This window comes from Podarcis pityusensis, assembly GCF_964106645.2.
Source record: "Podarcis pityusensis genome assembly, chromosome: 10".
Lineage (NCBI taxonomy): Eukaryota > Metazoa > Chordata > Lepidosauria > Squamata > Lacertidae > Podarcis > Podarcis pityusensis.
Genome location: NC_138035.1, coordinates 19,550,156 through 19,575,152, shown reverse-complemented (window position 1 = coordinate 19,575,152; position 24,997 = coordinate 19,550,156). Strand labels below are relative to the sequence as shown.

At 40.0% G+C, this 24,997-nt stretch overlaps 1 protein-coding gene and 1 long non-coding RNA gene across 14 annotated transcripts in view; one reads left to right on the top strand and one right to left on the bottom strand.

Moving 5' to 3' along the window:
* Positions 1-24,997, top strand: part of ERC1 (ELKS/RAB6-interacting/CAST family member 1) — a 161,261-nt gene that overhangs the window by 27,592 nt on the left and 108,672 nt on the right. For 9 of the 13 annotated variants that reach the window (XM_080971582.1, XM_080971589.1, XM_080971577.1 and 6 more), the window contains exons 4-10: positions 3,016-3,090; positions 3,562-3,717; positions 4,809-4,892; positions 7,195-7,362; positions 18,425-18,592; positions 21,630-21,767; positions 23,337-23,477. In XM_080971582.1, coding sequence (XP_080827708.1) covers positions 3,016-3,090; positions 3,562-3,717; positions 4,809-4,892; positions 7,195-7,362; positions 18,425-18,592; positions 21,630-21,767; positions 23,337-23,477 — 930 coding nt within the window. The remainder of the gene's footprint in view (positions 1-3,015; positions 3,091-3,561; positions 3,718-4,808; positions 4,893-7,194; positions 7,363-18,424; positions 18,593-21,629; positions 21,768-23,336; positions 23,478-24,997) is intronic. The other 4 variants (XM_080971586.1, XM_080971579.1, XM_080971588.1 and 1 more) reach the window with 1 other exon arrangement.
* On the bottom strand, positions 18,256-18,989 carry LOC308457624. Its single transcript, XR_013977052.1, has 2 exons — positions 18,852-18,989; positions 18,256-18,445 (listed from the first exon to the last, which is right to left on the bottom strand). It is a non-coding gene; the product is annotated as an uncharacterized lncRNA (long non-coding RNA).

Here is a 24,997-nt window from a genome sequence, read left to right as displayed (position 1 = left end):
TTTTTATATGTAACTGTGCATTTTTGTAATATTTTGTTTAACTTCTCTGTTGTTGCTCCAGTTTTGTGTACACCACAGAGATATTTTTAATATATTAAGTGGTATAGAAATTAAATAATCAATATTATAATTGTTCTCTTCTGAATGTAATGGCTTTGTTCATCATCTTACAGCAAGACTGGACCAAAAAAGGGTTTGGCAAAGTTTAGGATCATTGGTATAGTTGCTTTACACCTCTTACACCATTTGTTTTGACAATCTAATTGATCTCTGAGCTGGAAGTAAAGATATAACTGATTTCAGAATAACTCCAGTTTAACATAAAGCAAATTTTATTACTATTGCATTCCAAAAATATATTTTAACACTGAATCAAAAACTTAATTTTACCTTAATCTTTTAAATGAAAACATTTGGATTAAATCAGACTCCACATTTAAAAACATAAATTACATTTATATATAGATAGACATTTTTCAAATGACAGTTGACCACTTGAACAGTAAAAGAAAAGCACTTTCAGAATTCCATCATTCTACAATATAATGCTGAGGACACATATATTCTACAGCTACTGTCTTTCCCCAAAAGTAAGACATCCCCCCAAAATAAGACCTACTTCCAGTTTTGCCTCTCGCTTTAATATAAGGCATCCCCCCCCGAAAATAAGACCTCCCCAATAATAAGGCCTCCCCGGAACATAGGGTCTCCCCGGAATATAAGGCCCCCGAAACTACTGTAAGGCGTCTGACTCCTCTGGACCGTAGCAGCGGGCGCCACTGTGCAGCTCACTGATTGGCCGCAGCACAGCTGGAGCTGTTCAGGCAATGCGAGGTCTCTTTAAATCAGAGAGCCCGCGCCGCCGCCAGGATAAGCTGCCGCCTGCTGCTCGCTCTGCCCTGACGGAGTCTGGCTGACTCACAATTAGACAATAAATGTGTACCGTATTCTTCTTCATGGAAAAATAAGGCATCCCCTGAAAATAAGACCTAGCGCATCTTTGGGAGCAAAAATTAATATAAGACACTGTCTTATTTTCGGGGAAACAGGGTAACTACTAAAAGCTTTCAATGATGGCATTGCTGCCATGATTTGTTATCATCATTTCTACAGCAGAGAGGACATCTGTCCATCTCTTTGTGTCTAGCTGAATAACCAGTGTGTGCTGAGCAACTCTTGAGTCTCTAGCTGTGTACAACTGGGTATCCGGTTGTTTTGTTAGGGGCAAACAGAACTGCCATTGGGGAAAATATACATCCCACCAATTAGGCAAACCTTATTTGGCTATCAGCAAGCCCTGGAGGAGAAAACAGAAGGGAAAGCAAACAAATGAAAAAATGTCGACATGAAATGCTTGTGGTAAATAATGGAAGGGGTCCAATGTACCTCAGTAGTCTAGTAAGCATTTCCCCCAAAAAGAACACTGTAAATAAGAAATCAATGTTGCAAGATTGCACTATGAAAGTGTTTCTTCCTATATCAAGATAAAGCCACTAAGGTAAAATTTACTTCTGGAGTACAATGAACCCCTGTAGTGTTATGTAAAGTTTGGGGTTTTTTTTTAACACGCAGGAATGAACAGAAACAATATAAAAACTTACTCCAGTGCTCTTGGAATGTTGTAGCCATACATACACAAAGTGAAATTTATGGTACTGACAAAATGCTGAGTTATTTTCCACATCCTATTTTGAGAAGTTGCTGGGGAGAGAATTGACCCCATCTAGTCTAGGCTTTCAGTAGTTTCAGCATCTCATTCATTTCTTTAAGGATATGTCAGACTGCTGATAGGGCTTAAAAGTCAACACAAATCAGCTGGTGATAACTTCAAGACATGCTAGGATCAACTGCACTCTAGATTTTCCAATAAAATGTTTTCATACTGGAAACACTAGTGTTATTTCACAGTTACAAAATCTAACGATAAAAATGAAAGCCAAAATAAAGGAAAGTAGCAGAACAGACAGATTACATGGAAGAGTGCTTCCTGATTCCTGCTGTTGCCAGGTTGGTGTCATGAGCGATCATAGGTGATGTCTTTTGCCGCTGATGATACCTTTGTGTTCTGCTTCTGTTTGGAGACTCCTTTTAGTCATTGCAGGTAGCAAATGGGGGCGGCTTTGCCATGCTGCTCAGTTTGACCCAACTGCTGCAGGATTTCAGGCTAGCAGGCCACATTCCTGCCCTTGCTAATAAATGTCACACGGCCCCTATAGTGCTAGTAGCTGGTGTGCTGCTCCGTAGCCATCTCTGGCAATGGTGCCAACAATAAGGTGTGTGGGCCTAGTTGCCAGAATTTCTGACACCTTGCACTGTCTTAATCCCTTGTTTCCTTAACTCCTGTGTATTATGTATGAAAGCTAATTACAAAAAACTGAAGGAAATACAGTATAGTTGGCTTGTACTCTGTAAAATACAAAGAAGAATTGGTTCTCTGGCACCATGCAGCCCTGCATTCAGCTTTTTTATGCTAGAAGTGCTTATTCTGCGATACTTACAGAAATATAGGTGTTCACTTTTACACCCATTGCATGTTGACTGTTTTGATGAACAACCTAGTGAACGTTCTCTCATCCCTTGCTGTCTCTCTGGAGAAAGCTGTCGTCATCAGTAACTAGGTGGTTGCTACTCTGGGCGTGTAGGAGTATTATTGGCACAGATGCTTTATCAGCTTGTTAAGTACATACCAGATTGTTGCTGTTATTTATTAATCCTCTTTTTAAAAAGTATTTTTATCCTCCCACCAGAAGATAAAGTTTGAAAAGACCATATAAGGAATCATCTAGCTGAAAGGTATTGGGGTTTTTAAATTGCTTCAGCTGCCTGCTGTTGAGTGTTAGTTGTTGGAAAGGCAGATGATTATAACCATTTTACTTGTGTGTAGATTTATTTCAGTGGACTGTAGATGTCTGTTGTTTGATGTGAAAGGTCATCCAAAATAGTTGGATAATGTTGCTCATGCTCTTTTGAGTAAAGTCTGTTGTGCTTAGCCTTCTTGTATTTCTTTCTGTACAGGAAATGCATCGTCGTTTTGAAAATGCACCCGATTCTGCCAAGACTAAAGCTTTGCAGACTGTTATAGAGATGAAGGTAAGAATTCTACAGTTACATGAAAGAGGAGATGCCTATTCAGAGCAAAGGGCATAATATTTCTTGTTCTTTTGCTATTCGGGTTTTTAAATTTAACCATAAGCAGCACACTGTGGTATATTAAACCACAGACATTCATTGACTACACAGGAGATAGGATTTTTACAAAGAAGTTGATGAGCAGAATGTGTTGAGGACCCCTGTCCTTTCCATCTCACTTGAGAGCAAAGCTGCAACACCTTTTCATCCAGCCAGATTACGGAAAATGCTCTTTGCTCTTCCTACTACTGCTGGAATATTTTCAGGGTGTTGGGGCTTCAAGTTTCAACAGATGGAAGATTCTCCCTTCTTGTCTTTCTTCACTGACTGACAGTGTTCCTGTAGGAGGGCCTGTTTTTTGTTTTGCCATATTAGGGTGCTTTTACAATTTATGAAAAAGACTAATTTGCCCATTGTTCACTGTGTCTGAAGGATTCTAAGATCTCTTCCATGGAGCGTGGACTCCGAGATTTGGAAGAAGAGATCCAGATGCTGAAGTCAAATGGAGCCCTCAGTACAGAGGAACGAGAGGAGGAAATGAAACAAATGGAGGTGTATCGTAGCCATTCCAAATTCATGAAAAACAAGGTAATGAGTGAACACTATCTGTTAGGCAATGATATACTCCTCTAAGAAACTAATTAAACCAACTAATCACAAAGCAGATGAGGCATTTGCATTCCACCCTCTCTACTAGTATATGTAGGTAAAGGTAAAGGGACCCCTGACCGTTAGGTCCAGTCGCGGACGACTCTGGGGTTGTGGGGCTCATCTCGCTTTATGGCGGAGGGAGCCGGCGTACAGTTTCCAGGTCTTGTGGCCAGCATGACTAAGCCGCTTCTGGCAAACCAGAGCAGCCAGCGCATGGAAACGCTGTTTACCTTCCCACCAGAACGGTACCTATTTATCTACTTGCACTTTGATGTGCTTTCGAACAGCTAGGTTAGGAGGAGCAGGGACCAAGCAACGGGAGCTCACCCCGTCGCGGGGATTCAAACCGCCGACCTTCTGATCGGCAAGTCCTAGGCTCTGTGGTTTAGACCACAGCACCACCCGTGTCCTACTAGTGTATATACACACACTCAAATTGTTGAAATGGAGTTAACTTTTTTTCATAATTTGAGTATTGTTATTCAAACAGTAGTAATTTTTATTTCATAAACTGATGCAGAAGCACCACCCAGTCTGTTCTTGGGGAAATTAATCACAATTAAATGCAACACAAAAGGGCAGTAGACCTCAAAAGGCCTGATTATTATTTTTAAAGGAGATCCAGTTATTGATCTACTGCATAATAATCAAATTAAAAACATTCTGCATAGTCTTCTTTCAAATTTATGTATTTTATTTTCAGCAGTGTTTGATACTTGGCTCTTTAAGCCGGTATTTTTTTCTCAAATTGTTCTCAATTACAACAGTTTGTCTCATTACCAAAAATCGGTGGTGTGTTCTAGATAATGACATGCCATCTTTGTTGTTATATGTGCAATATTTCCTATATGCAGCTTAGGAAGAAGTGTTTTATTTTAGAGACCCTGCCTTTTTGCCAGGGTGGAGGGTTTGGCAAGTGTTGAATCTGCTGGCTGTTTTTTTGCTACGATTTGCCTCCGTGCAGACTGAGGACATTTGACAGGAAAACATTCTAATATAAAAGTAAGAGAATAATAATGTCGTGGCAGGTAGAGCAACTGAAGGAAGAGCTAAATGCCAAAGAGGCCCAAGGAGAGGAGCTGAAAAAGAGAGTGACTTCTCTCCAGACTGAGGTCTCTGCCGTAAGATTGACTTCTCTGTGTGCAGTGCCGCTTACTTGGGCTCTGCTGGCTTTCCGGGTAGCTTACTTTGCTTACCTTGCACTCTGCGGCTGTGAAAAGCACTATAACTAACTGTAAATCTGCATCTGTCTTTAGCTTACTTATGGTTGATATAAGTAACATCACAATTATAATCTACTTCAAACACCCAATTTTCATGACTTGAGCTAAGGTGCCATGCTATATTCTTAGATTCTTTCAAAGTGCTTCAGATGTTTCTGAGATGCATGTACTGAGCTCTTGAAAACGCACAGTAAAATGTTATGACTTTGATTGTATTCCACACTATATTTTGTCAGGCTGTGTATTTTCATAAACATTGTGTGAGATTAGGAGCAGAAATGCAGACCTTGTTATGTCTTCATTTCCTGTCCTGCCTTGAAGTATGTGCTGCACATTTAATCTTAAAACATGTCTGGATTGCAAGTTTTTTGACTTGATGTATTTGGCTTCAGTTTCTAGGATGAAATGAAATAATATCTCTATGATAGATTCAACAGAGAAAATATTTTTCTACATCAAAACTGAGCTGTGATCTTACCCTGATTACAGGAGATTGTTGCTCTATTTAAATAAATCTGATTTGAAGATTGTATAAATGCATACATCTTTTTTTTAATGGGCTACCATGGTGCAACCAGTGTATGAAAATATTTTGCAGTTAATGAAAAAATAATGTAAGAGAACAGGGAGGGGACCCAACCCATTTTTGGCAAAAGTACACAGCTCCCAATGTCCCTCTAAATCTATGCTGTAGGGTCCCACAGGGGGCGAGGAAACAGTTGGAAATTGCTTCCCTTCATGTTTTATTCATGGAAGTCTAACAGTCATCTGAGTGACACTGTTTACTACAATCTTAGGCCCTTGTACTAAAGTTAAAAGAATACAAGCTTTGCCTGCAGGTTCATAATCTAATACAGACAATGACCTGGATTTTACTTAACACTAAGTCATAGTTTGTTCAACAAATCATAGCTTGGTTTGCAAAGTTTGGTTTGTTTGTCTCATGCCTTTGGAGCTTGGTGAGTGTCTGAGGTGGCCAAACAAACCATGGTTAAGAAGGGTACTGGGTTCACATGCCATACCAATGGTTAAAACAAACCAAGCTTCATGAGCTGACAACAAACCATGGCTTCAGAACATGGTTAGTTGGTGGTAAGCAAACCATAGTTCCACAGAACTAAATGACCATCTCTGTTTCCGTTGAGACATGGCAGGCACTCACTATCTGTGCTTTCTGGAAACAAATACATGTTTGGTTCATCCCTCTAGAAAAGTCTGTTGAAACAATCTCTGTTTGAAGTGTTGTTTTAAAAACGGTACAAATCTTCAGTTGTTTTTGTACTGTTTGAAAAATTATCGTTAGGTTTTTATGATGTGTCTGTCAATTGCCTTGAGACATATGTAAACATGATTGATTAATTAATTAATAGTTAAGCTGCTGGGCAGAGTGTGGATGATCAAACAAATCATAACTAAATCATAGATTCTTCATGGTTTAAAGTTATGTGCAAACCAAACCTATAATTAATATAAATAATGTTTATAAGACAAAATGGGGGAGGAAGGGAGCCTTGGCATTACTATTGGAACAAAGGATTTATAATTTGCTGAAAGCCTTGAGAGTACTCAAGAGTGATGTCAATATAGTTACTAGTTAATGTTTAAAGTACTACCTGGGAAATACATTGAAGTTCCCTCAATTTTCAAATGCATATTTTTTTCACATCTTTGCTAAAATATTTTCCTCAGTCATACATAATTGCAACACAGAGAAACACAGGTATTAAGTAGTAGGAATGTAGGCCAGAAACAAAATGATATTGGCACTCTTCAACAAAGCAGAACAGCTCCTTTTTAAAATCAATGTTTTTTGCTTCTGCAATTCACTACCAAGTGCTTTAAAAAGCTTAGGCAATAACTGATTGGCTTACTATTTGGCCTATTATTTGTTCTTTCAGTTCTTGGTTCATCAGCAATTGTTGGGCCTCTGCCTGAAGTTGAATGTAGTAGTGGAATAATATGCATATTGGCTACAGTCCAGTTCTATTTTCATTTTACAACATTATTTTAAGACTGTACTTGCACAGGCGCATGCGCTCAGTGAAGTTTACTGTCCTTTCCGATTTCCTGAGCCAGCTTGGTGCTATGCCTTTGTGATAGCTGGAAATATTTCCGTAAATAGTTCTATTTACTTTGACAGATTAATGTACAGTTTGATTACCTATATTTTTCTCTTTGGTTCCTTCTTTAGATTGGTCAGGTGAAACAGGAACTGTCACGCAAAGACACAGAGCTGTTGGCCTTACAGACAAAATTGGAAACCCTCACAAACCAATTTTCCGATAGCAAGCAACACATTGATGTTCTCAAGGAGTCCCTCACAGCTAAAGAGCAGAGAGCTGCCATTCTGCAAACAGAGGTGAAGGGCACAATCTTGAATTATTGCTGTTTGTTAACTATAAGGGGGCCTTTTGAATTCAGGGATAAAATACAGAAATGTAATGCTATGGAGCTCTTGAACATGGTATGACAACTTTCCTCTGTTTAGAGAAGTCTAAGCCTGATTTCTATGTATCAGAAATCAGAGTGTGACAGTTAAGTTTTTCACCTTAATTTCCACTGTAACAACTGCTGCATTAAAGAGGTAAGTTAATTCCCCTTCTTATAAGCGCATAGAAAACTTAATGTTCAAGGATATCTTCAGGCACTTAGCAAATATATTTCTTTTACTTAACAGAACTTAAGCATTGCAGAAAAGGACATAAATGAGGTTAATAGCATAATAAACTTTATAAATTGCTGCTATTACAATTCTCAAATATTGATTATTGATGCTGAACTGAGAAACCCCAATTAGTTCATAATTGTCTGAATCGGCAAGGCTAAAATTGGGCAGCAAATAAAAGGTTAGCTGGACCTCCCAAAATGAAAGGGGCTCAAAGGAAGGGATATTTACTCCCAATTTTTCCTTTCTAACCTTTCGCAATTATCAAAGATTTCACCATTTTGAATACTGTTGTGTCATCCACAAACTTGTGAAGTCCTGACTAGGTCATTTGTGAATACATAAGCCCGCAACTTATGCACATTTAACTTGTGCACATTCAGCTTTACATGCTTAGAATTTTTTTTAATGGAAAGCGGGCAGGAATCGGGGGGGGGGGAGACTTTGGCAATCCCACCCACATTTGCACCCAATGTGTTTTGACTATACACAGTTTTGGCTTTAGGCATGATCCCCAGAACATAACCCCAGCATAAGTTATAAGCTTACCGTAAAAAAAACAACCCCAAATCCTGGTTCTCTTACAGCTCCTTGGAAAAACTCAGCTGCCACTCTCCAATGTGCCCATTTCCCGTTCTTTAACTAAATACAAATCCATAAAATATGTCCTGTTATCAGACTTGATTAACTGAGTCCCCAGTTGACAAGGGTTTGCTAAGCAGCTTCAGAGTCTATTTTCAAATCCTGGTAGAAAGTTATAGTTACAAACAGAAGGGAAAAGCTAGCATTCCAGTGGCTTTTCGTTTGGTTACATTATTGTTATCTGCTCGTATTGGTGCATTTGTATATATTTGTTATGCTTACAGCCTAAATGTATGTTCTGCAGACCATACTTTCTGAAAATAGCAGTCCTGTTCTATAGACCACACCTTCTGAAATGCATATATTTAAAGGTGTGATAACTTCTTAAAATGTTAAACTATGCAACTCCTTTTGTTCAATCACAATTAACATAGTCTGGAAGGTTTTCGAGTGTAAGCATATGGAGCTGTTTTGTATGAACACGTAGTTTTATTGCTTCTATTTGGATAAATAAATATGTTAGCCATAAGAGGGCGCCAGTGCATTGGTTATTATAACACAGTACTTCACATTAGTTCCTAATGTTCATCAGAATGAACTAGTTAGTGGCAGATGTTTATATTAAGAGGAAGATGAAAAAGTATGGCATAATTTACATGAATATTTCAAGCTTCATCAGAAAGCCTTTTATTAGTGAGTATTTTCTTAACCATGCACAATAAAATTGGTGTTAACCTTGTGCACTGTATTAACAAAATTGTTGAGTGATATGGCTTCCTCAATAACTCTTCTATTTTGCATTTGTTACAGAAGAGTTGTTAAAAGTATAAACATTAGAGTGCTTCTATAAATTTTGCTTTATACCCTGTCTCAAAATACCATAATGCTTGCTTCATGTGGGATTAATTTGACTCTCAGTACTCAGTGCATTGCCCTTATAAATATTTGACTGACATAACACTCGGTAATATTACAATAGACTGTTCTACTGGATTACAATTTAGCATCCTTTTCTGGATTGCTTTGGAGAGAAGGCAGGGCAATCTTTAGGCAATGCTTTACTGCAGGAGTGAGGAACTGGCAATCCACAGACCAGTCCTGTGCACAAAAACCTTTCAGACCCAATTGCCAACCTCTGAGCTCTCCGCCACTCTTCTCAGCCAATGGCAGGCCAGCAAAGATGTCCTCTTCTAAAACAGCTGCTTGGACCAGTAGTAGATAAAGCAGGTTAGAAGCACCTGTCTGAACCTTCCCAATTTCCAGTGCTTGCAGTGTTCCATCCACCTCAACTTTCAAGTACTGCTTAAAATCTTGGTTCAAAGGCTTCTCTCCTCTTGCCTTTCCCATTTCCCCAGTGAGACCAAAATGTTACAATAAAGGTAGTAAGGTAGCTGTATAGGACATCAGCAAAATGCAGTACAGTGAAACTTCTGTAAATGTGCTTGTTCAATGTGCATCCTGTGTACTGAATTTCATTTCTCTAACTTTAGTTGTATGCACAGTGAAAACATTACAGAATACGATGGTAAGACTGCAAATGTTTTTGCTTCTATTAGCCTAGTTTTGTTAATGACCTGAATGTATTGCTTCAGTGTCAGTAAAACTGGCACCTGTAATAAGCATGAAATTATCTTAAAAATTGGTGCTCTGAGAATTAAGGTTTCCTGTTTTTCTGTCATATGGATATTTGTACCCTAAAAGTTAGAAGGAAGTTAGAGCGGAAGAAAGGAATCTAACCCAAAACACCATCTGACAGTATTAACAAATGCTCATGTTAAATCATTTAAAAGAATAATCCATGTATACATTCACTGAACATTTTTTTAGTTTGAAATGCAATAACATTGTAGCAGGACACTTTTCTTTTTTTTACTAGACCACATGACCAACAGATAGTATTAATAAGTGATGAATATGCTTTGCCAAGGAAACCAAATGTATGTGGGGGGGTATTCACGTGCTGCTGAATGTGTATAGTTTAATCAATCCACAAGAAACTCTAGATTTTGCCAAAAGTTCCAATTACTGTAAGGACTGGAGTGAATGAAAATCATGAAGTAGAAAGTGGAAGGTTGCCAATTTATAACACATTACCAGTAGACTGGTTGTTGTTGTTGTTTAGTTGTTTAGTCATGTCCGACTCTTCATGACCCCATGGACCAGAGCACGCAAGGCACTCCTGTCTTCCACTGCCTCCTGCAGTTTCGTCAAACTCATGCTGGTAGCTTCGAGAACACTGTCCAACCATCTCGTCCTCTTCTTGTGCCCTCAATCTTTCCCAACATCAGGGTCTTTTCCAGGGAGTCTTCTCTTCTCATGAGGTGGCCAAAGTATTGGAGCCTCAGCTTCAGGATCTGTCCTTCCAGTGAGCAATCAGGATCAGTAGACTGGTAGTTGGTATCAAATAGGAATTGTTTTCTAGTAGCCAAAACCCAGGGTTGACAGTCTTCAGACACAAAAAGGCCAAAAGAGCTGCTTTTGAGAAGTTATTTATTTTTTATATGGTTTTATATGTTCAGTAATAACCTGCCATGCAGCAGCTTTCTTACTTCTTATGCTCCATAACAGAAAAGTCATCACAGAGGACAGTCACATTTTTTTCAAAATGAAAGAGTTGAATGCCTATTGAGCACACATACTTAGTCTATAAGCCTATTTAAATTGTTATAACAATAGTCATTCAGTGCATAGAACTGACCACAAGTCCTACATGGTGGTATCTCAATCAATAATTTCATGGGGTCTGAAAATATAAAGAGGGGGCAGCTATACACCATTGCTAAATGGTGTCCCTGGGTACTGCCACCTTGATCTTTATTTATAAAGCTGTTGTAGGAACATGAGTGTTGGGAGTTAGGAGGGAGAAGCCTCACTTTTACCAGAATAACTCTCCAAATTCCAAGCTCTTTTAAAAATGGTGTGCCTGTATTTTTCAGCCTTTTCTCTACAGTTAGGCAGGCATGAAATATTTGTTTCCTTCGTTGAAAAGTGTAACATATTTGAGGCAACTGTTCCACTTTGATGCGTGTAACAAATAACTGTGGGTTTTTTGTTTTTAGTAAAAGCATGAAGCTAGGGAGATACCACTCTCTCTTTTTAATTGTCCACATACATGTTGATATAAGAAATTTGCTTTAAAACTGTTCAGTTATTTTAAAGATGTACCATGGAAACCTGGTACATCTATCTTCTCTCTTTAAAGCATCTGAATCCAAGGCTTGGCAGTTGACATCTGTAATACTGGGTCTGAAATGCAAAATGACCTTGTTTATCCTAAGGGCAGGTAGGTGGAGAGGATGTTGAGGTTAGTTTCAATATGTAAAGGAATCTTTATAAATAGTTGTAGAAACTTAAAATATTTTTGTAAATAAAGCAAAATAAAAAGCAACATTTATTTTGGAATAAAATGCTTCATCCATATACAATTTTATTACTATCCCACTGAGTCCTTTTGCTTGGCTCAGCGTTGGCAAGCGTATGGCTAATTCAGTCTCTTGAAATATGGGTCTCCACCACCACTGTAATGTCTAAGTTACTTGGTCCTTTGACCTTCCCTGTACCAACCCAGTGCCAAATGAGGAAATTTGTATGCAATAGAGAACTGAATCCAACACCCAAGAGGTTTGTTATTTACCTTGACTTTACTAAGCTATTTGAGGCTCTTGCCATGTAAGAATTTATATGTATTCCACATGATTTTCATATTTTCCAGTTCTGATCCTCTGTACACCTAGTATGGGAACAGTTTTCAGACACCTACTAGGGACATTTTGACATGCATTGCTTGTCTTATTGAAAACTCAGAACACAGATTTATCAACAAATGTTTTTTGCCTGAAATAGTCGTTAGAGCACACAAAAAGGACAAAGTGAGACAAACAACAATCTGACTTTTCTCCTGAACGGAGCTCTCTAGTTGGCTGAACTGCAACAATGGCACGTAAGCTTAGAGGTCAGAAGAGACAGAACTCTGGGTTTAGTTTATTAATATTAGCTTATCTGATTTCTCAGTATTCTCACTTGAAGCACACCAGGATAGCATTGAGGAGAGGGAGTTGGAATGCTGTCTGATGAGGAAACTGATTAATTGTGGGAGAGACAAACTAAATCAGCGAAGAGAGATAATCTCACAGCAGCTGTTGTGACCAGAGTACTCTTCGTGGCCCTTTTTCTGGCATCCAGCCCCACAGCACCAGGGAAAGGAGGAGAAAGATGGATATTGTCCTGGTCACACCCAGACCCATGAGGATGAGTGACTGGATTTTTAGTTCTTTATTGGCAAAGCACTCGGGTACATCAGCTCCTAAGGTGCATGGGATATACACACCACTCGCCACTAACTTGCTGTCTAGGCAAGCTCCCTCCACAGCCCTGTGCCCTGTCTCGGACAGTGGGAGCAGCAGCAGGGCCTCACCCCTCTCTGCTTTCTTAAGCCCCCTTGTCTGATGTGGTGCATGCAAACACCTGATGGCTCCTCCTTAATGGCAACTCCAACTGCTCTCATCCTTCATACCCCTCTTTGAGCATGGAGACAGCAGAGGGGCAAATGGAGGAGTTTGCAAAGGCCTTACTCTCCCTGGGGCTGTTGCTGGCTTTCCAGACTCTGAGACCACCTGCAACTGCTCCTCCACATCCTTTCCCCTTGTGTCTTGCCACCCAGTCTCCTCCTCTGCTGGCGACTGCCTTACAGGTGGCTCCGAACCCCACAAATCACTGGCCCATTTCCCTGGATCCTCTTCCTCCCCACTTGCCTCCTCTGCCCATTCCTCAGGTTCCTGCCCATCCCTGACAGATATAAACAAACAGCTCTGTTCTTCCTTGGTCAGTGGAGGATCCTGGAGGAGTTCCATCAGCCATAAATATTTTTAGGCCATGCTGCTGCTCTGTAATTAAACATAAATCAATATCATAAAAGAAAGAAGGCCAGCTTTTGGTTAAAATAACTTTCCTAGTCAAAACTAGGAAGGCTGTTTCTTTGGAATAGCTTTTTGAGTACTGAGAAAGTTACACAATGACTTTGTTGAAGTTGGCACTAACCTGCTTGCCACAGAACTTGAGTGTTGGCATTCTGTGTGAGGCATCCATAAAATGTGTTGCTGTGTATAAGCAAGTGCATAATTTCTGCCCGCAAGAACAGGGTTAACATGATGTCTCTGTGCCTTGCCAGCTCTTAACAAACTTTGCTGAAAGCACATTCTGTAGTTTCTAAGATGAGACCTCATACAAAAATAAAACCAGGAGTTTTAGCCATCCCAAATATTAAATCAATATTGAGTTCAAAGTATATTGCCATTGCAGATATGGGTGTTTATTCATATACTTAAATTGACTTCTTTGATTGGAATTAGGTATAAATTAAAATGCTGGTTTTAGCGGGAGAGGGGAAATAATTCCTGACAATGAAAATGATTTTTGTCCTAGGATCCAAAGTATGCTTGATATAAAGTTCTGGACACTCCTTCTGTAAGGCACCAAGTATCTCAAACCCGAGGCTCTGGTAGCAGGGCTCTGGCATCTAACTCCCTAGACACTAAGGGCAATTTGGAGATTAACTGTTGTTCTGCAGCACAGCTGTTGCAGGTGGTTAGAGGGTGTGCTACAACTTTCAGGGCCAACAGTTCCAGGAAACCACAGGAGGGCAGAGTGTTCCATCCTGCTTATAGGCATCTGGGTGGCCACTATGGGAACAAGATGCTGGATTACATGGGCCCTTGGCTTGATCCAGGAGGCTTTCCTTATGTAAGTGACAGTGTTGCAAGTTGCCCAGCTTTCTTCATATGCCTGCTTTATTTAACATGGCTCCTTACTTTGAGCAACTCGTTGCTCAGTGCTGGTTTGACTGCTACAGACTGTCTAGAAGCCAGCATGGATGTGTAGGACAGCTGACACACCTTAAATTTTTATTTTTATCTTTTGAGAAGATAAATGGTAGCTGTTAATGGTGTTCCATTCTCCTGGACAGATGGTCCATCTTGATAGGTGAGTTTTTCAGTAAGCTGGATCAGCATCTTAATTTCTCAAGGCATCAACCAACCTTGAGTGCCTTTGAAGTAGGTTTTTTAAAATCAGATATTACTTAGGTTTGGCCCTCAGACCAGCTGGGAACAGGCTGAAGAATATGGTGGTGGAGAAATACATGTTTTTCATAGCCAGGAAAGAACCTGCTCTCCATTTGGGCTAACTGATTATTTGTACTTATGGCTGATGCCTCCTAATATTTATAACAAAGGAAGTTTTATTTCCGGACCTGGTCTCATTTCTTAAGGCAAATTTATGCTTGATTTGGCCAATTAGGATCCTTAAAAAAAAAAAGGAGGAACAGCCCATTAAAGGAAAAACCTAGAGCATCAGCTGCAGTTAACTCATTGTCTGATTAAACAGCTTTTCTGTATTTTGAATTGACCAAGTTTCCTTTAACATCTTGAGCTTGCACAGAGGGAGCCAAAGATTCAGAATGCAGCCAGCTTACTCACCGTGACTGATGGCCTTGTAATGAATTCAGCTAATAAGCACCAAATCTGATACTGTCAAATAGGATTAACAGCCACATTAGCTAGCTTGAACTGTTTCTGAAAGCCAAACCGATAAGGGTCAGTGGGTTTCTTTTGGGATCGTGAATGGCCTGGTGTTGTCACTCTTACTCTGCAGTGGTCTTCCAGGTTGTTCTTTTCTTTCTGGTGGCCATCTTGCCTAGTCGGAATTAGTGTTCAAACTGTTCTCATTCCTGCTTGACTTTGGAACATACATAGGCTGAGAACACAGAACAAAATATTCTGCAAATTATCAGAGCTGCTAGAGTCTTTGTGAACTCTACATTATGTCACTTCAATTCTGCTGTTTGCTTTAATCCTTGTTCTCTAAAATGTCAACACAAACTCAGTGGGAGGGCATACTGACTGCTAGATAGGGATGCACAGTAGTGTCGTCTTTTTTTCCTTTTTTGTGGTGGGGTGTTGCATTTCCATCTTGGACTTGATACAGTAATATCGTTTACCCACACTCATTCCATGTTAGCCTTGTCTCTCCCATTCATTTTTCCCCACTGTCAAAATGCAACCTGCAAGCTTCTTGGATCAGGGACTTAGATTTTGCTTAGGTTGTAAAGTACTATGTACAGTGGTGGTCACACCTATGTGAATTTATGTGGGATTATGTGCTCTCATGCTTTTTTCAATGATATCTTTTTGAAAAATAAAAAGTGTACTTGCCAGCTGCTTTGAGTGTTTAGAATTACCGTATTTTTCGCACCATAGGACGCACCGGACAATAGGACGCACTTTGTTTTAGAGGGGGGAGAACAAGAAAGAAAAAAATTTCCCCCTCTCTGCCCAGCGCCCCTTCAGTGAAGCAGCAGGAGGCGCTGCACAGAGAGGGGGAGAACTTTCCCCCTCTTGTTTTCCCGCTCTAAAACAAGGTGCCATTTAAGGTGCGTTCAGGCGGCTACCTTGGAAGCCTGGAGAGCGAGAGGGGTCGGTGTGCACTGACCCCTCTCGCTCTCCAGGCTTCAGGTTCCTTTCGACCTGCTCTTTGGGGCTGGCGGGGGGAAGCCCACCACCAGCCCCAAAGAGCAGGTCAGGGAGCAGCGGAAAGGTGCAGCAGAGAGGCTCCTGCCATAGCCGTGCGTCACCTCTCCAGCCGGGAGAGCGCGCGCGGGGCTAAAGAAGCCATAGCCCCGAGACCCTCTCCCGGCTGGAGAGGTGACGCGCGGCTATGGCAGGAGCCTCTATAGCCGCGCGTCACCTCCCCAGCCGGGAGAGGGTCGCGGGAGGCTGCTTTAGCCCCGCGCGTGCTCTCCCAGCTGGAGAGGTGACGCGCGGCTATGGCAGGAGCCTCAATAGCCGCGCGTCACCTCTCCAGCCGGGAGAGGGTCGCGGGGGGCTGCTTTAGCCCTGCGCGCGCTCTCCCGGCTGGAGAGGTGACGCGCGGCTGTGGCAGGAGCCTCAATAGCCGCGCGTCACCTCTCCAGCCTGGAGAGGGTCGCGGGGCTATGGCATCTTCGCTCCATAGGACGCACACACATTTCCCCTTCATTTTTGAAGGGGGAAAAGTGCGTCCTATAGAGCGAAAAATACGGTAATTTAATCTAAATTAGGTCTTTAGGTATTTAGGTCCATTATTAATAATGGCATGTTCATTTATTAGAATCATTGATGGCCATACTTTTTCCCCCTGAATCCTAATACAGTGGTGCCTCGCAAGACGAAATTAATTCGTTCTGCGAGTTTTTTCGTCTTGCGAATCTTTCGTCTTGCGAAGCACGGTTTCCCATAGGAATGCATTGAAAATCAATTAATGCGTTCCTATGCTCAAAAAAAGTCCAAACAAAGCCAAATTTGGTACAAAAAGAGTTTATTAAGTGCTCTTTAAAGTCACACATACTGTAAAGAGCATTTCAAAAATTGAAGGAACAATAATTTAAGTTTCTAAACATGACAGAAAAGCATTTAAAAATCACCAAAGTGTACTGTACTGTGTGGCCACCCACCACACAGAAATCCAAACCCAGAAATCTTTTTTTTTAACAACAGCAGAGTGCCCCAATGGTCACAAAAAATCATAAAAATGCAGGAAAAAAACACACAAGCTTCCAGATTCTTGCAAACCCCTCCCCAACACCAAGTCCTTGAATTCCAAACACCCCAACCCAAAATCCAAAAACCCCCCAAAAAGTTTTAAAAGTTTAACTTACCAAATGGCTGCAAAAGAAGTTTTGGAAAAGCTTCAAAAATCACCAGAGTCTTCAAAAACCTCGAAAAAGGCTACCACACCGCGTGTTATGAGTTGCTCCTCGAAGTCAAGTCGCAACTGCACCTCTTCAAGCAATGCACCCTGGGTATTAACGGTTTTAAGAAAAAGGAAACAAACTTGCAAGACGTTTTCGTCTTGCGAAGCAAGCCCATAGGGAAATTCGTCTTGCGAAGCAACTCAAAAAACGAAAAACTCTTTCGTCTTGTGAGTTTTTCGTCTTGCGAGGCACCACTGTACTTCAAAGATCCCTTTCAGTATGAGTCTGACCCAGATGCTCACTCAGCTGTGGGGTTAGAACTCGTGTAGTGTAGCAGCCTACAGAGATATCTGTGTATCTATATAGATACACATTTTTCTGAACTTGTACTGCAACTTGCCACATAGGTGATGTTTGGGGAGACAAAAGGGAGGGAACATATATTATTTACTTATTTATCTTTAATCTCCTAGGAAAATGTACACTGATCAAAAGCGGTTGGGGAATCACAGGAGTTGAAATTGTGAAACACAGAACACCAGGTGGTTCAAAAGACACAGAAGTAACGGTCTTTGGAGCTGCTTCTCGCATTACTTTTTTTACACCAGGATATATACCACAGTGCAAGATATCTGTTTTTGGATTATGTTAATGGCATATTAACATTTTTTACCTCTTTTTTTTAACCTTTTTAATAGCATATTTAGATTTAAATTGCCAGCAGTTGTCAGCAAAATACAGGGAAGCATAGGACTTGTCCTTTTCAGATTAGCCTTTGAAAAGTGGCAGATTAAGCATACATTTACCAGGCCCAATGTATTCAAAGCTTGCATATATGTTGTATTTGGTAGTCCATGATGAAATACAAAAGTTAGATGAAACATATCCCTAAAGCTATTTATTATTTATTATTATTATTATTTATTGTATTTCATGCCTGCCCTTCACCAGAAGGTTCCAGGGCAGGTTACAGATGATAAAAACACAATTAAAACAGTAAAAAACACACCCCACCTATAAACCACAAATCAGTAATTCATACAACACGTTACAGAGAAGCCACCTAAATCAGTTTTTCAATTTATAAAGACCAGGGTAAAGAGCTGTGTCTTCAGCTACCAACTGCTTAATCAACCAGATAACAGGTCAGCTATTTTATTGGAAAGTGCAAATCTGCCTTTTCAACTGCTTTCTTGTGTACTGCTGTTTTTAATTTAAAAAATTGGTTCAGTGCTCTTACTATTTACTTTTACAGTTCAGCATCTACTTTCTACTATAAATTTAGCATTTTTGATGCAAGATTTATGTTTGATGGGAAGCAGAGAGAAATAAACTTGTGAGCTGAAACTGGTAATACAGTTCAATTCTTTGTCAGCAGAGTTTTCCCTTGTTTAAAGGCTGTCTTGCTTGAAGGTAATTGGAAGTCTTGTTTCTTTTGACTGATTTCAGGTGGATGCTCTCCGGTTACGTCTAGAAGAGAAAGAGACCATGTTGAATAAAAAGACTAAGCAAATTCAGGAGATGGCTGAAGAGAAAGGAACTCAAGCTGGAGAGATTCATGATCTCAAAGATATGCTGGATGTGAAAGAACGCAAGGTTAATGTTCTTCAGAAAAAGGTAGGCCAGCCAGGTATACAAAGTTCTGCTCTCCAACTCTTTTTGTCCGAAAGTGGTAATACCGATAGCTACAAAAGTCGCATTTAGTGAGGATTGTGGTTCAGCGTTCTGTTGCAGTGGGAGGATTGGTAATGATAAACCTGAACAGAGTTTTATAATTAGCAGAAAAGCTAGACTGTGTTGCTCAAAAGATCTTTTACCATGTTTCTAATGCTACATTAGTCTTTGCAATGACTGGAATGTTAAATCTCATACGTACTGTCTTGTATAGCGAGTGGTGGAGTCTGCATAAGTTCCTGGAATGGCTGTGTGATTGATACGAACAAATAATATGATAGTCAGGGAAGTGACCGTTGGTGATTAAGCCTGTACGTCATACGCTTGTGCAATCACACACCTGGGTTCTGTAGCTATGCAGAAGAATATCTGGCTACATTCTAGATCTTTAGCTATGGAAGTGTTGGCCCATAACTCCTATTCTTGAGCCTCCCCCTCAATCTGGATGTGCCTGAAGGGGCAGGGTGAATACTTTCCTGCTCAGATCTGTCATAACTATCATGACTGGAGCAGATTTGAGAAGGTTGGTTTCTTTTTCCTCCTGGAAAAACGAGTCCTCATTATTAAGAATGCCTTTAGTTTACTCTCATTTCAAAATAGATTGGCTTTACCTAACATTTTTCTTTTTTGATAACTTAAGTTTCACATGCTACAAATGATGACAATCAGTGCCCTCTGGGTGAGGAGCACAAGTAGACTCATTCATGTGTGGCCAGAAGTTTGCATAACAGTAATATGACCCTTCCCAACTTGATGCCTTCCTTCTGTTTTAGACTGGAACTCCCAGCAGCTCAGTATGGCAGCCTTTTGTGACTCAGAACTTTTGGTGTGCACCTTGAAGGGGTGGCAGTGGACTTTTCTGAGCCCCTGTAGAGAAGCACCTCTAATATTTAGAGTGGTGCAGAGCTGCTTGTAGGATGCATTCCCACAGTTGCTCGTGAATTTCTATGTCCATAGGCTGCTATTGACATAGGGTGCCATGCTTGTAAGGAACATCAATGGAAGCATTGGGCCAGATCAAATTGCATGCTGCCTCATAGAAGATGCTCTGTGGGAATGTATGATTTGGAGTGTCCCAAGGTTTTTTGTGGAGTGACCATCTTTATCTCAAATCAGGCAGAACTTTGGAGAAGTCACCCATCGATCTTTATTCAATTTAATTACAAGACAGTTACAAAATGGCAACATTAAAAATGCTTAAACCCATCAATTTTCCATATGAATCCACACACAACATTGTTGCAGTAAAAGCAATTTTAAAGAAGTTTTTATTACAATTTTTGAACAATAAAATTAAAGTAATAGGTGAATGGCATCTACGCCTGGTGACATGTCAGTTTTTAATCTGTCTATAAGACCTGGAAGATTACTTTATAGAGAGAGAGAGAGAGAGAGAGCGCGCGCGCGCGATTCCATGCAGTTTGCACTAGTCAAAGTTAAAATGATCATTCTCTTCGCAGAAAAGAGCTCGGAATGGTCTTTAATATTTGTAATTCAGTGGACAGTGTAATATATGTGCTTTTAAAGGTTCAGTGCTTGTTATACTAGGATTGATGTCTCCCCCCTCACCCACCCTCTCTCCCAGCACACATAAACACTTATGTGTTTTTCAGCTTAATTTCCTGTATAAGATAAATTAAATGGGACAATAGTAGCTGGCTGGACATTCCTTGCATGAAATTAGCATAAAAGCCATCATCTCAAGGGTTCCCCTGAGGTTTCATGTTACAGTGTATTTCTTGACTTTGTAACAAGTTACTGACTTGGAAAATGTAATTGAATGTTTGAATTAAAGCCTCTTTGAGAACCTGTGTTAAAGTTGTACAGCTTCCTGCTTGACTGACTTGCTGCTGCAGATGCCAGGATCATTCCCTTTCTATCTGGCTCCAAAGACACTTCAAATTAATTTTTATTCTCCCTTGGCAATATCTGTAACGTAGGCCATCTGATTAAAGATGTACAGCCTAAAGTAAATCTTGTTGAATTCACTGTAACTTAGTAACATGTGCATGTAGCTACAAATTAGCTACAAGATGGTTAACTATTAACCTATTTTAATTAATAAATAAAATACTGCAGTATTTTATCAGGCTTAACTGCCACACTTACATAACACACTGTGTTTACTGAAATACTGTTCATGGTGCTCTTGAAGCTGCAAGGATGATACTTGATGAGTTTGCAATTGATGTGTGTGCTGCAACCAGAGCAGATATTCATATAAACTTTTGAACACTTGATGCAGAGATGTGGAAGAATGGAAATGATTCGTAGTATAGATTAGAAGGGTAAATGCAATTTTATTAGCATATTTCCTTACGATACTGTATGTACAGGTTTCTGCTAGGGGTGCCTACTTTGAATTGTTTTAAAATTTACTGGATGTCATTTTCTGTGTTCTTCTGAATGGTACATTGCCTTCCACACATATCTCAAGAGAATCATTCAATAATGCAGGGTAGCATAAAAAATGATGGGGAACTGGAGAACTGGGAGCAGCACAGAGATTTAGAAGCATCCATGGAAGAAAGAGGTAGTCTCAGTGAATTAGGTGGGAAGGCACAGCTGACTGGGCTTCCATCTTAACATCAATTTTATATATATATATTTGGCTATGTAAGCCTGGAACTTCCCTCATCCTCAGCTAATGATTTTCCAACTTAATCTCTAATATGCATTTTATTCTTATTAATATTACTATTAAATCATGATCTTGAATAAACAATTTACAAAACTTCTTGTAGCCCTATTAGCAATGTCAGTTGTTTACAGTTGTCTTTCAAGTACAACATAAATTTATTCCAGTCTTTCAAGAAATTCTGGTCCTGCTGGTTCTGAATTTTCCCAGTCAATTTTCCAATTTGGCATATTGACTGGGCACCTCTAGTAAGGAATAGAATGCTGTGCAATCTTTCTAAAAACATCTTGCCCATCTGTTTCATGTTAATCTGATTCTTTAATTGATCTTGCTTTATTTAAGATTGAGAATCTTCAGGAACAGTTAAGAGACAAGGAGAAACAGATGAGCAGTTTGAAAGAAAGGGTAAAATCCCTGCAGGCTGATACCACCAACACCGATACTGCCTTGACCACACTGGAGGAAGCACTTGCGGAGAAGGTGAATATGAAAGAAAGACGACCTTGCCTAAACCCTGCCCCCCCCCAAGCCACAATAATGTATTCTCCTTGTGAAGAGTTTGCCCTATCTCAGGCAGGAAGATCCCATTTTCATTGGATGCTATCAGTTTAGCTTAATCAGGTGCTGCAGTTTAAAACACTTCCGATTGCATTTGGTATGTGTATTAATCAAGCACATGCTGACTTAAAATCTTCTGAAAACTGTTCAACTCTGAGCTTGGAGATACGGCTTGAGAAATATATGAATTAGATAAGGAAGCTGGAAATGACTTCTAACTTGTGACGCTATGATAGTTGTGCAGCTCATCTGAGAGATGCTGTTTCCGTGTCATTTTTGAGATTCATAATAATAATAATAATAATAATAATAATAATTTTTTTATTTGTATCCCGCCCTCCCCAGCTGAGGCTGGGCTCAGAGCAGCTAACATCATAAAAACAACACAATATGCATAAAAACAGACATCAGTTAATTAAAATACATCTTAAAATTAATTCAGACAAGTTAAAATCTGGGCAGGTGGCAATTATCAGGTTGGAATTGAGAGTGGTTAGTTTCTGGCTATAGTTTAGAATTAAATTGTAAGCTTGGTCCAGTGCTGCATTTGTTTATTGTAAATAATACAGCATGACAGCTTTATATTTTTAATCACTGTATGGCAACGGTTACCTTATAGTCACTTAGAGTGCTGGGTGGTGAAGTGAATTTTGCTGTGTGTTGAGTAACTTGTGTTTGCGAGCATCTCCTGGGCATAGTAAAATTATCCTTGCCACCTAGGAGGACACCGCAGATCACAGGATTTCAGCATTGGTAGTCACCCCAAAATGAATTTATAAGTTTGCTTCTGAATTTAATCAGAGATTCTGTGTTTCAAAATGTCTTGCCTCTAATGTCTTTCCATATTTGTAGGTTGCATTTTTGATTCTGGTCTATTTTATTTCTGATTAACCGCCCATATAGATTAGTGCAGCCGATGGGGTCCCTTCAGATGTTGCTGGTCTGTAGCTCTCATTATCCCTGACAATTAGCTACCCTGTCTGGGGCTGATGAGGGCTGGAGTCCAACAATATCTGGAGGATACTGTGTTGGCTACCCTGGCACTAGTGTCATCCTGGTGCAGCAATTGCACAAACTTCTTTATTTGGTGCTCTGCATAAGTTCTATTGGGAGGGGGACAGTGATGACAAGGGATCTGTTTAGCTTTATACTGCATGCTTGTGAAAACTACATCAGAAGCAGCATTTCTGCTCTCTCACTTCTTCAGTTTCTATGAATGTCTTGTCTTTGTGACATGATTGGTGTGGATTTTGTTCTACCAGGGAAACGGTTTAGCGAAGACCTATCATGTGTTTAATTTGTATAACAACTATGTGAGTGAAAGGTTACAGAAATTTATTTAAGTCTGCAACACTATGTACCCTTGGGAACAAGACTCATTTGAACTCAGTGGGGCTTGTGTCGATGAGTAAACATGTACAGACCTTCTCAGAATTAAGCATTTGTCCAGCCAAATGGATTTCTTTTGACAGAGCACTCTGTTTTTGTCAGGAACGTACAATTGAGCGCCTGAAGGAGCAGCGCGACAGAGATGAGCGAGAAAAACAGGAGGAGATTGACAACTATAAAAAAGATGTTAAAGACCTGAAAGAGAAAGTCAGCACCTTGCAAGGAGATCTTTCTGAGAAAGAGGTTAACCAATATATATTATAGGCATATAACGTAAAGAATCTTCGTGTTAAGAAGGGTAGTTTTCTTGATTCTCTCAGCAATTTTATCCACTAAAAACTGAAATGTACAACACAGACATTCAAATGAATATGCATGGAAAATCAGATGAAGTTTAATATTGCTGATACCTAGAATGTGTTTGTTGATATTGGTGAAAACTGTAATTTACGGCTTATTTTCAACATTTGACATTATCTTATTGCCTGGATTGGTCACTAGACATAGACATCAATGGATACTAAAACATTGAAAAATTTAATGTAACTGGGATTGAGCATAAGTGTGCCCGTCAGCAGAAAAGGGAAATTGGGGGTACTGGGAAACCGAACAGAGGGGGGAAACCTGAAACAGGTGATTGATGAGTGCAAATGCTCAGTGGGGGCACATTTGCAATCATTGCCATGCTGACTGACTGCTGCTGGGGTATGTGTGTGTGTACATGCTGGAATTTTGAAGAGAAACACTTCGCACTATAACATTTTGTTGCAGGACCCTACTTATCATTGACACTTGAATGCTGCTTCTGGTCTTCCCATGCTGATACTTATAAATCCAAAATCGAAAACCAAGCATGAGGGAGATACACTGCCAACTTGGGTTAACTCAGAGATATGTACAAGTGTGTGTGTATGTGTGTATATAGATATGCAGATAAATAGATAGATAGGTATGCATGCAGATAAATATATAAATATAAATATATAAATATAAATATATAAATATACACATCCAAAAGAGACCCATCTAGTGGCATGGAACACTGAGAATTTGGGGTGGTGGTGAATAATTGGGGGAAACTGACAGCTGAATAGGAGGGGAAATAGAATGGAGCAGTTGAAACAGGAGAACAGAGCTACAAACCAATGATTGGGAGTGATGGGAGTTCTGGAGGGCCACAGGTTTCCTATCCCTGGACTACAGCAGTCTAGGAAGTGACTGTAGGCTACAATTGCACTTTTATTCAATTGAGAGAGAGAAAAAGTCAGATTTTATGAGTGGGGGAACAGTGAAGCTGAATTTGGGTGGGGGATGAGAGGGGAATGTTGTGATAAGTGAGTGAACAAAGCACAGCTATTCCATAGTAAATGGATGGTGTGAAAGTAGTCTTTCTGTTTTATGCCCATAGACATTAATGGCAAAATTTAATAATGAAATGTAACTGGGATTGGGCATTGTCCCTTTCCCCATCCCCAAAAATAATAACCCAAATGGAGGTGGGGGGGGGATGAAAGCAAGCCAGTGATTTCTGCACATGCTCAGTGGGCACAGAATGCTAACTGACTGTAGGGGAGGAGGAATGGAACAGTAATAGCCGGACTCCTGAACAGAAGCACTGAAAAGGGGAAAGGGTGGAAGGGCTGAAGAGTCTTGTGGTGCCTTAAAGGGTGGAATAAGAGTCCAGTTCAACAGATCATAATGTGCTTTTACACTTGGCATATGGATTCAATAAAAAAATAATGCAGTCAGCTGGAAATGAAATC